Source organism: Borostomias antarcticus (assembly GCF_949987555.1).
Source record: "Borostomias antarcticus genome assembly, chromosome: 5".
NCBI lineage: Eukaryota > Metazoa > Chordata > Actinopteri > Stomiiformes > Stomiidae > Borostomias > Borostomias antarcticus.
The window spans coordinates 34,257,554-34,270,131 of record NC_140238.1 but is presented as its reverse complement, the minus strand read 5'-3'; the positions used below and the strand labels follow the sequence as shown (position 1 = coordinate 34,270,131).

At 44.3% G+C, this 12,578-nt stretch overlaps 1 protein-coding gene across 1 annotated transcript in view; it reads left to right on the top strand.

The window, feature by feature from the left end:
* Positions 1-8,439: 8,439 nt before the first annotated feature.
* The window catches only part of usp31 (ubiquitin specific peptidase 31), a gene marked incomplete at both ends in the record, with an annotated part of 17,109 nt that continues 12,970 nt past the window's right edge, over positions 8,440-12,578 (top strand). The window contains 4 exons of the mRNA XM_084437813.1: positions 8,440-8,985; positions 9,459-9,596; positions 10,771-10,865; positions 11,232-11,324. Of these exons, the coding sequence (XP_084293939.1) occupies positions 8,440-8,985; positions 9,459-9,596; positions 10,771-10,865; positions 11,232-11,324 (872 nt within the window). The remainder of the gene's footprint in view (positions 8,986-9,458; positions 9,597-10,770; positions 10,866-11,231; positions 11,325-12,578) is intronic.

The following is a 12,578-nucleotide window of genomic DNA, read 5'->3' as shown; positions in this document are numbered from 1 at the left end:
TTTAAAAAATAAAAAACAGTTTTGTACCCATCCTGAAAGTGTTGAATATGCTGATATTGCCCAATCGCGTGGGGGAGAATAAAAAGTGTGTTGTCTGCTGATGATGCAGATCACTGTTAAACACATCAAAATATGTTTAACATGAAACTATTTTGATGTGTGTGTACAGACAGGGCTTATAAGCCCATATGGGCTGGGAACCAATTGCTACAGTATATGACACGGAAATAAAATCAGTCAATCCTAACATTTGATGTGCTTCTCTGCTTTTGATGTGCTTACTGTTGTCATGTGTAATAGAGACATATTCTGGTTTTTCCAGTTCTCAAGCTTTGGTTTACTTTCCCGATGGGCTTTAGCGCTCTCTGCTGGATATTTGTGTAACTGCAGATGGGCTTTAGCGCTCTCTGCTGGATATTTGTGTAACTGCAGATGTGCTTTAGCGCTCTCTGCTGGATATTTGTGTAACTGCAGATGGGCTTTAGCGCTCTCTGCTGGATATTTGTGTAACTGCAGATGTGCTTTGGCGCTCTCTGCTGGATATTTGTGTAACTGCAGATGGGCTTTAGCGCTCTCTGCTGGATATTTGTGTAACTGCAGATGTGGGAGGTGCAACTACCCCAATTTCAGCCTTTACCTGCCCCTTCAGATTAAATAAAAAAAGATGCTTTAGGTAGAGCTGCACCCCCCACACCTAGAAAGCAGTCTAATCCATAGAGCTGCCCCTTGATGACGTAGGGGCCCAAAACTGCTTCTACTTCATGAACGTCTTTTGCATATTTGAACCACTAGGGGCACACGAACTAGCACCACTACTAAGAGACTAAGGCCCAAATCCACCACAGGATTGCGTGGCTTTTGCAGCGGCAAACCCCCCAAATAAGCCTTGCGTCTGATCCACAAACACCATGAGATAACTGCCACACGCAGTTAGAGAGGTGCAAATACCGCTTTTGAAAAGCTGGTATCAACTGCAGCAGTCAGCGCGCACTCTCTCCTTCTGTCTCTCCTCAGAACTTGTGAAGTTTGAATGATATTAAATTGATATTGCATGATATTAAGGGTGAAATATATATAGAGTTCATCCAGCTGTGATACACAGAAACAAAACAAACTGATATTTACTGCAAAAAAGTGCGAGCTATTAGCGCAACTCGGCGCAATCCATTCTTTGTGGATTCGGGACTAAGTAAATAAGTAGCCTTGAGAACCAATGATTCTCGAGCCTAGTAGAACACACATATAATAACTTTTGCAACAAGAATAAGACCAGGATTGATGTGTTTTACTATGCATAAGCCTAAAACATTGTTATTAGGAAGAAAAAAATAGGAGTTTGTGTGTATAGTTAGTCTCAGTCTCAAGACCCTCTTATGTATCCATGAACACACTTCGTTAACCACCAATAATGGAAAAGCTGATTTGGCCATTAGAGCATGTGTTCCCACTTCTTCTAGTCACCACTACACCCCTGGTTAGTATTTAAAGACCATTTGACAGAAACCTAACTTTTCATTCTGAAATTCAGAATATTAACATATAGATGATGGCCCTTGGTATGTATTATTTTGATATGCAGTCCGATCACATTTATTAAGAATAATGAAATGTGTGTTATACATTACTGCATTGCTATCCGTTGTGTGTGTTGTATATGCAATGGAAATATGTGTTTTGCAGTTGTGATCAACGCGTCTGGCGTTTTCCATTAGGGGGGAGAACTAGTGATGCTTGTCTCTCTGAGAGACTCTCTGCCCACAACATGAGTTGAAAAACAAGCCGTTGAAGCCCCTGCTCACTGAGTCATTCTCCAACGCACCCCCCATCTGTGAAGATGGGGAAGTCCCACTGTCCCCACAGACCACACCTGCTGTTCTGGAACTTACCATGGGAAGTTATTTTCTCTTACATATTTATCTTACCTTGAAGTCTCCATCATATGTTTGGTAGAGGGGCTTGAAAAAGTCATCTGGCTTTGGGATGTATTTCACAAAGTGCACTTTCTTCAAACAAAATCTGTCAAATACAAAGGAAGACATGTAGTTTCAAAGAGGAAATGAGTGAGTGAATGTTCCATGAGAGGAGCGCTTATCTGCATGATCACTTTTGACGTGTGTATAGGCTCTGTGTGTATAGACTCTGTGTATAGACTCTGTGTATATAGGCTCTGTGTGTATAGGCTCTGTGTGTATAGACTCTGTGTATATAGGCTCTGTGTGTATAGACTCTGTGTGTATAGGCTCTGTGTGTATAGACTCTGTGTGTATAGGCTATGTGTGTATAGGCTCTGTGTGTATAGACTCTGTGTGTATAGGCTATGTGTGTATAGACTCTGTGTGTATAGACTCTGTGTGTATAGACTCTGTGTGTATAGGCTATGTGTGTATAGGCTCTGTGTGTATAGACTGTGTGTATAGACTGTGTGTATAGACTCTGTGTGTATAGGCTATGTGTGTATAGGCTCTGTGTATATAGGCTCTGTGTGTATAGACTGTGTGTATAGACTCTGTGTGTATAGGCTATGTGTGTATAGGCTCTGTGTATATAGGCTCTGTGTGTATAGGCTATGTGTGTATAGGCTCTGTGTGTATAGGCTCTGTGTGTATAGGCTCTGTGTATATAGGCTCTGTGTGTATAGGCTATGTGTGTATAGGCTCTGTGTGTATAGGCTCTGTGTGTATAGGCTATGTGTGTATAGGCTCTGTGTGTATAGGCTCTGTGTATATAGGCTCTGTGTGTATAGGCTATGTGTGTATAGGCTCTGTGTGTATAGGCTATGTGTGTATAGGCTCTTTGTGTATAGGCTATGTGTGTATAGGCTCTGTGTGTATAGGCTCTGTGTCGAGGATGTACTGATCACTTTTGGCGTATACTGTAAAGGCTCTGTGTCAATGATGTACTGGTGTGAATGTTGAACATCCTGTGTCTCGGGCCCCGGGGCCGACGCGCTCTCAGCTGCACCGTAGCGCAGCAGCTGTGGTTACTCAGCATGGAGGAGGCTCAGTCATGCCAGGAAAGTATCTATTCACACATTCTGTCATCAGAAGCTATTTACTGGTACAGACTTGCTAATCGAAGATGCAAGAGAACATCTCTACTCCGGGGTCTAAACGCTTCCACAAACTCATCAATTTCCTCATTAAGATATGAGTTTGACCCAAAACTACTATACTCACGGTTTTATGAAGAAACCCAGACCCAAAAAACAGAGGACGCCCACAACTGGTGGGAAGAAATACCACCATAACGAATCAGCACCTATAAAAGATACACAAATCAATTCATGTTACATAAATTAAGTTCACATATTAAATTATCTTGTATTGCTGATTTACTTTTCATCTAAATGTATGTGAATATACTGTACTGTACCTTCAGGTATAATTTCTACAGTGGAGCTCCATTCACTCCAGGGGCCCTGGTAGATGCACTCGGGGCCCAGTTTAGCCTGGACATCCACCACATAGTGGGATTGTTGGCGCAGTGTTGTGGAGTATATGATTACGTACCTCTCTACAACTGTGTAGTTAATGGGATCCTGTCAAGATGGTGAATGTGTGAGCATTGTGCATTATACTAGATCTATTAAAGTGGGTCAACATTTTTTTTTTTTTGCAGTCCCAAAAGTGTAACCCCTGTGCTCCTGGCCCTCCAGGAAGGTTCCGGAAAGAGCATGCAGCTCCTGACAGGGTTTCACATGTCCTTTGACACAGCTCTGATATCAATAGCTTATGAAATTCATCTTACAGTTTGGTAAAATCATCAAAACATTTGACAGAAAGTTCTCGGGCAATGTTTACCTTTGAGGGGTCACTCTTTGTCCTAATTCGCACCTTGAATTCATACATGCATTGATCAAAATGTATGAGTGGCGTTATCTCCCAAGTGACATTGTAGGATTCATCATTCTCTCTCACTCGTACGTCGGATGGGTGCTGCGGCTTCACTAGAAGTTAGACAGACAGAGTCATGTGGGGGGGCACCATTATGAAATGAATCACAGATTAGATTTTGCAGGTGATACATGTACAGAAGCACCAGAGAGTCATCTCAATAGTAGCATTTAACACGGTTCAGCAGTTGTTTTGTTAACAGTCAGAGTCGTTAGTAGGCATAACAACCAGAGAAAGTGGATACAGTTGTGTTATCAATAAGACAAAACTTCAGTCATTTCTGATCTATCAATATTCCCTCATCTCAGCCAGAGATACGGGGAGGTATAATCAATACACATCAATATACTACAATATACTACAATATACTCCACTCACCCACTTCGCACAGTGGCCATTCCACTGAGTCCGTTTTGTGTAGTTTGTCTGTAGATGTTATTCTTGAAGCGCAATTGGTTCCATAGGATGTCAATAAATCGAATTCATCTGGTTCTATTAAGCACCAGCCTTTTGTGGATGTGATTTCACAGCTGCCCTTGATTTTAGTCTCAAAATCTCTATAGGAAATAAGAGTCATGACATTTACAGTAAACCATAAGATCATCTGATATCAAAATAAATGTTGTGCTGTCTTTCCGTAAACACCAGACATGTTGATTCCGTAAATGAGATACTGAAACTGAGAACAGTATTAAGTGACTAAGCTAGTGTACTTGTAATGAACTAGGTAATAATTCTAACAGTTAAAAAGTCAAGTACAGTACCTGCATTCAACTTCCAGGAGCCGTGGGAACGGCTGTGTGATGCCGGACCAGGAGCAGTTCAGAGACTTCTCAAAGTCTGTGGTGCAACTTACATGGCAGGAACCTTTAGCTGCAAGCACAGCAATAATATGGACAGTATTAACAATTAATACAATTATTTATATTACTTAATTAAGTGATATAATATATTAAGTGATAAGTAATTCCAATTGACTGTTTAAAATGTGAGTATGGTAAGACGCATCACGTATTACACTTATACAAAGACATATTACTGAACAGGCCTGCCGGGCCCAGGCCCAGGGGCCCAAGAGCTCAGGGGCCCTTTGCATCTCTTGTCACATAGTCAAAAGGTTTAGACATTCATTCAATAACAGAGCCTCAAAAATCCTGCTGAAAAACTGAAGCAATAGCCTCAACATTCACTTTGAAGACGTCACAAGAAAGAAACCATCATAATACCTGTAGTTTTTAAGTGAGTGTTTATAGTAGGCTACTTTAGAGGGGCTGAGTACTGCATGCAATATGGGCCCTTCAACTCTTTTGGGGAGAAATCCAAAAAGCAGGTCCCCCCCACAGAGTTGAGGTCCCCCGAGTCAAAACCGAACATTTCGATCAATGAAATGGGTGGGGGGGGGGGGCATCATTTCATAATCCACTTATATTGTGCGTTTAAATCAATATACAGGTAGCACAGTTGATGTTCATGACAACAGTACAAATAGGTGATAAAAAATGAAGTGAGAAACTCATCCTACCAGTCAACCATGTTAGAATCCACAACACAAGGAAGGCCAGTAGTGTAGCAGCCATTGGGAAACAGCGATTTGTTCTAAAATAGGCAACAAACACCTGAAAGCCAGAAAATAAATATTATGATCTGGAGAGCAGTTTTAATCATTAATAATTAATTAATTAATTGATTGATTAATTTAACAAAATGGAGTCTAAAGCAGCTACTGTAGACAGATATATTTATTCTTCTTCAATATGATGTCAGATTTTGAAATGTCAGTCATGATCTTCCATAGGCAGCAGCAACATCTAGTTTTCTCAAAACAGTATATTCTCACGACACAATCAACACTATCTATAAAATTGATTATTATTATTATTGAATTATTATAGAAATTAATTAACAATATGTCTTTCTGATAAAAGACGAGGTCACATCAGGAATAAAGGTCAGAAAAGACTAGTCCAACAAATTGTATATTCAGAAAGAAGTAATTGTATTCAGAAATTGCACTTTACCTAGTTTTTCATTCTGCAGATTCTTTAAAGCCTAATTTGCTGAGCTGAATGAAGTGGTCCGTGTCGCGTCTGGAGGAGCAGCAGATGCGCGTCATTACGCGTGCAGAGTCAGGGAAGTGGTTTAGAGACCAAGTCCCACCCCGCATCCTTCTGATTAACATTACAACTCATCTGCCCTCAAAGTTGCAGGATTTTCTATCTTATAAAACAAAATGGTATTACAATTAAAACAAAATTATAGAATATTTTCAATTCCTTAAATTTAGTATCGTATTTCAAATGATACTTGTCTACACAGAAGGTAGGGCAGCTCCTCCGCGGTGACTGATGACTGGTGACTGATGAGTAATTCCATAACAGCTCAATCAGACCATCATCTAACTCCTACAGGGTACAGATGACGCACTACTGTAGATGGGGGGGATTTTTGGACAAGCAAGTCTGGAGTTAAATTAGTCAACGTGATCCAACACCTACGAGACTGCGATGTCTGGCTCGTTCAGTAAAAAAGACACACATTTGTATACAATGATTGGTATATTGGTACAGATATCACTGTAAAAAAAGTTTCTGTACTTCTCAATGGGGTTAATTAAATAATACAAATACAATACAAGGGAAGCATTTGCACCATCTGAAATGCAATAGGATTCCGTCATGAGACGCGCAGTAAGCTGTTGATTAATGTTGGGATCTAGTTTCCCTAAGGGGACAATAAAACCTCTAACTAGTCACTGTGTAGGCTACAGTATCTATCTATCTATAAATAAATTGCAAAGTAGCTAAATTCTGGCCAAGAATCCCCTGCCAGAAGACCTCCCACCACATAGGAGAGTCAAAGTTATGAACAACAGCATAATACTATACAATAAATTATACTGGCAACATTTATTTATTTATGTATTTATTTATTGTAGTAGTAGTAGTAGTAGTAGTAGTAGTAGTACACATGTGTTCACTCTCACATTCTCAGAGATCCTTCATTACGCAAAATATATACGGATGGACTGGAATCCCTTTGTAGTTGATTGTCCTTCCAAGTGATCTGATGTTTGAAGGGTTAATTGGGGGCCCGCCAGACCCTGATCTGATTGAAGGGTTAATTGGGGGCCCGCCAGACCCTGATCTGATTGAAGGGTTAATTGGGGGCCCGCCAGACCCTGATCTGATTGAAGGGTTAATTGGGGGCCCGCCAGACCCTGATCTGATTGAAGGGTTAATTGGGGGCCCCCCAGACCCTGATCTGATTGAAGGGTTAATTGGGGACCGCCAGACCCCCTGGTCGGTCTACGTCAGACGACCAGCAGTGACAATGACGGTCTCATGAAATGTATCCTACCTGGCTTATTAGCTGGTCAGTTAACCAGCTAGTTATTCATGTTGACTGTTTATGAAAGCGTCTAAACTCGTATCAAGTCATATCTATTTTTCGTAGGGGAGGTAATCAGCGCAGTGGCATTGACACATGCCGGACCTGTGTATTGGGATTGAGAGACATGCTGCTCACACCAAAGCGAGGGGAACTCGGACCTGCCTCGGTGTTGTGGAAGCTAGCTAACGTTAGCATGATAGCATTACTGAACTCCTAGCGTAGTTAGCGGTAGCTATGATAGCTAGCATTACTGAACTTCTAGCGTAGTTATGGTGCGTTCGTTTGTGGTCGGAGCTGGCAAGTCGCAAGTGGCAAAATACCTACCTCCGACCTGTGTGCATCGAGCTATAGCGAATGATATGATATGATATGATATGATATTGACATCAGCCGGCAACTGGGGGCTGAGAAACATATCCGAATATGCGACGAGGAAGTGCGAGTTCATGCGGTGTTTTATTTAATCATTCCTAGCAAGTCGCAATTTGCACCTTCCAGTTATAAACGAATGCACCACTACCGGTAGGCAGCCTGGGATTTGGTCCAATTCGGCATTGCTGCCGCCGGGGGCGGGGTTGCTGGTAAACAGCACCCGAGCCGAGACGAGAGTTGGTTTGATGAACGTAAGCTAGGCTAGTATACTCTTATAAGCCACTCGATAGCAGATCAGTTATTACCTGACGGCCAGTGAATGATTCCCCGTCTGTCAGACAGGGCTAACCCTAACCCTAGCTCACTAGCAGGGTACTACTAGGAGGGATAGTCGCATATCTAACCAGCACTCAGGGAGACTAGTCAGCTTGCTAGGTGGTGGGTAGCTAACTAGCTAACGTTATGCAAGCTAGTTAGCTAACGTTAGCATAATGATTGATTTGAGATTGTTTAAGTTACGTTAGCGAGTGTTTTTTTTGAGAACTTTTTACTTACCTACCTTGGCTCTTGGTTTGCTAGCTAGCTAACACTATGTTCTGTGTAGCTTGTGAACTAGCTAGTGCTAGCTAGGATAATAGCAGTGTTTGGGGTTCATGTGTTCAGTGCAAGCAGATCCCAGGTCAGATGTAACCAGGTAAAGTGAGCTAACTAAGTCATTAGAATAGCTCGGCAGAGCATCACATTGGAAAAGGGGTTGTATTGAGTGTCTGCAAGACAGGAAACGATGTCTAGCAAAGCAACGACTAAGGAGAAGAAGTCTAAGGAGAAGAAGTCTGGCTTCAGCAAGAAGCTCTTCCCCCGGGGCCCTGGTCGCTCGGTGGGGGGTTTCATGAGCAGAGTCCTCAGGACCCTGTCCACACTGTCCCACTTTGGGTCCGAGGGGACTTCAACACAGGGGGACAAGGACGATGGGGGATTCATATCCTTCAAGACAGGAGGCAAGGACTCTCTGCCTTTGAATGACACTGACTGTGATGGCGTCCTGTCTGGAGAGAAGGTTCCTGGGGTGGCAGGTCTCAAAAATCATGGAAACACTTGTTTCATGAATGCAATTCTGCAGTGCCTGAGTAACACTGAGCTTTTCGCTGAGTTTTTGGCCCTGGAACAGTACAAGGGTGAAGAGACGGATGAAGAGAAACCGAAGACCAATGGTGTGCATTTGCAGAGGAAAGGTCCCCAGCTCAGAGGAGAGGTGACCGAGCAGCTGTCCGGACTGGTCCGGGCGCTGTGGACCTTTGAGTACACCCCTCAGCATAGCCGGGAGTTCAAAGTAAGCTTTCACACTTGTGTGTCTTTTTGTCTGAGCAAGAGAATGACGTATTGCATTTGAATTTTACAGTTGGCTGCCATTGATCAGAGAGCTCCCAAGTCTGAGTATTAAATTAGCCATTATGTTGTAGATTCATGTGACTGTAACTCAGTTGGTAGAGTTGGTAGAGCGGGTCGTTCAGTGATCGAAGGGTCTGTGGTTCAAATCCCAGCTCCGACTGTCCACATGTCGAAGTGTCCTTGAGCAAGACACCTAACCCCAAAATGCTCCCAATGAGCAGGTTAGCACCTTGCATGGCAGCTACTGCCATTGGTGTGTGAATGTGTGTGTGAATGGGTGAATAAGAGGCCATTGTAAAGCGCTTTGAGTGCCGCTAAGGTGGAAAAACGCTATATAAGTGCAGTCCTTTTACCATTTACAGGTGTTTTGAACCGACTGTTCTAAGCATTGGTTGTGCCCTTTCTCTGTAACAGAATGCTGTGTCAAAAAGCGCCTTGCAGTACAAAGGAAACTCTCAACATGATGCCCAGGAGTTCCTACTCTGGCTGTTGGACAGAGTCCACGAGGACCTCAACCACATTGTTCACCCCAACAACAGGCCGTCAATAAAGGTGAGCCTACAGTTCAGAAACCCTTGAGTTGCATGACTGCTGCTAGTGGAGCGAGCACCGTGGAGTGAATGCGACTGGCAGTGAGTACTAGTTACACAGGGAGCGGCCATCTTGTTCACGACTTCCAGAGCTAACTGGGGGTAGGGGTGAGTGGTACGAGTTCACGAGCAGAACAAAGTTGTGAGTGGTGTTCCAGTTCAAACTGTCAGGACTATCGCATGAATCACAACTTCACCAGCCAAACGGAATGCAGCGTTGAAGCAGAACATCAGTCTCTGGAAGAGCAGCCATTTACTGACCCAACCCACTGTTGGAATGACTGTCATAAACGTGTCCCATATCCAACGCCAATCTTCTTGACGGGTGGAACAGGTTTGGGGTAAAACCTCCTTATTCTGCTCTGCTGACTGATTCATTTCCTCACCCATCTAGAAACAGCCTGACCTTGTGAACTCGGGTTCAGTTTCACTCAACGGATCACTCTTCTATAGAGGAGCATGTATTTTTCATGGACTGGCCAATCAGCGTGCTTTGATGATATATGGTTGGTCTAGCGACATGATTGACAACCTTCGCTAGAAGACATGAGATTTGTTCTGATTGATGGGAGGTTTGATCCGATCATCCATGATTAAATGTAGCTGACACCCATAAGGAACGCCCCATGGCTCATGCTGTCTCTATTGTGAAAGTGAAATGAACATAGCAATCAGTCTGGTTTACTAGGCTAGTCTAGATGTGCTAAACAAGTAACATCTTTGATCCCACAAAGTCTCTGTAGGTGTATTTGCTCAAAAGCCTTGAACCAGAGGAGGTCGGCAGCATCAGTAGTGGGTGTCCGATGGCGGGCTCCCTATCCACTAGCTAGATACCATGTTTCCTCTTCTCATTGACTGTTTAGCTTAACAAAGACAAGACATACTTTAACCTTTTACAAACATGCCCTTACATTTATACATGTCTGCTTTTCAAATAAAGAAGAAGGTTGTGTCTATACGCACATCGCCATGGGTGCTGGGCTAATACTCATAAACAGTGGAAAGACGTAGGGCCCATACACCAGAACTCCGTTGCTGATGGTCGAAATGTTTTCATAATAAAAAGTCTAAAAACGGACTTCTGGTGTGCTACGTCTTTCCACTGCATAAATACATTTCCTTTTTTGTCCTTTTAGCCACCAATTGAAGAGGATGACGGAGGTCTGGAAGGTCCTTCTCTTCCCCTGTCGGCCGGGTCGTTTGTGCAGGAACTGTTTCAAGCCCAGTACAGGTAGGCTATACTACAGGTAGGCTATACTACAGGTAGGCTATACTACAGGTAGGCTATACTACAGGTAGGCTATACTACAGGTAGGCTATACTACAGGTAGGCTATACTACAGGTAGGCTATACCCCTGATCTCAGTACAGGTAGGATATACCCCTGATCTCAGTACAGGTAGGATATACCCCTGATCCCAGTACAGGTAGGATATAACCCTGATCTCAGATCAGGTAGGATATACCCCTGATCTCAGATCAGGTAGGATATACCCCTGATCTCAGATCAGGTAGGATATACCCCTGAGCTTTCAATCCTTATCTGCTGCATCAGTCTTGTATCTGACACGGTGACTTGCCTCTCTCTTGCCAACAGGTCCTCACTCACATGTCCACACTGCCAGAAACAGAGCAACACCTTCGACCCCTTCCTCTGCATCTCCCTACCCATCCCTCTACCTCACACCCGGTAGGTACCCCCGCTCACACTCCGAGAGTACCCCGCTCACACCCCGAGAGTACCCCCTCTACTGGGCTCCAGTCTCCCTACCCATCCCTCTACCTCACACCCGGTAGGTACCCCCCTCACACCCCGAGAGTACCCCCTCTACTGGGCTCCAGTCTCCCTACCCATCCCTCTACCTCACACCCGGTGAGTACCCCCCTCACACCCCGAGAGTACCCCCTCTACTGGGCTCCAATCTCCCTACCCATCCCTCTACCTCACACCCGGTAGGTACCCCCCTCACACCCGGTGAGTACCCCCTCTACTGGGCTCCAGTCTCCCTGCCCATCCCTCTACCTCACACCCGGTGAGTACCCCCTCTACTGGGCTCCAGTCTCCCTACCCATCCCTCTACCTCACACCCGGTAGGTACCCCCCTCCCACCCCGAGAGTACCCCCTCTACTGGGCTCCAATCTCCCTACCCATCCCTCTACCTCACACCCGGTAGGTACCCCCCTCACACCCCGAGAGTACCCCCTCTCCTGGGCTCCAGCGCTGGGCTGCTGGCTGAGACAGGCTCACATCACGGGCTGACACGTTCATCTTGTGACCGTTAGGGAGGAGCATAAATCACTATGCTAAATATCCTCACTCATCTTTGTGATTAGGTGAACTGAATGGGAAGGGCGTTCTTGCAGCGTTGCCATATTATCCGTCATAGCTTTTCTCAATACTTGCGGAACTCAGTTGTGTAATGTTTAATGTGACCTTATAATCTGTCTCCATTAACTTAATCAGGGCTTGAAAACCTTCTCCCTCATAAAGCTAAGGGAAATAATGTATTTTCTTGTTGTTGTTGTGATGCATGTTGCTTGGAGGCTGGAATAGAAAGGAATACATGTGAGACATTGTCATTCAGGCACTTCTTCCATTCATTATATCATTCCGTTCGCGCCCCCCCCCCCCCCCCCCCCCACACACACACACACACAGGAGCTTTTATGACATCCCATTCTAAATTCTTTGGCATTAATACGGAGTTGGTTCCCCTTGGCAGCTACAACAGCTTCCACTCTTCTGGGAAGGCTTTCTACTAGATTTTGGAGTGTCTGCGAATTTTTGCCCATTCATCCAGACGGGCATTTGAGGTCAGACACTGATGTTGGACAAGAGGGCCTAGAGGGTCTAGAGGGACAAGAGGGCCTAGAGGGCCTAGAGGGCCTAGAGGGCCTAGAGGGCCTAGCTCGCAATCTCTTCTGGTTCATTCCAAAGGTGTT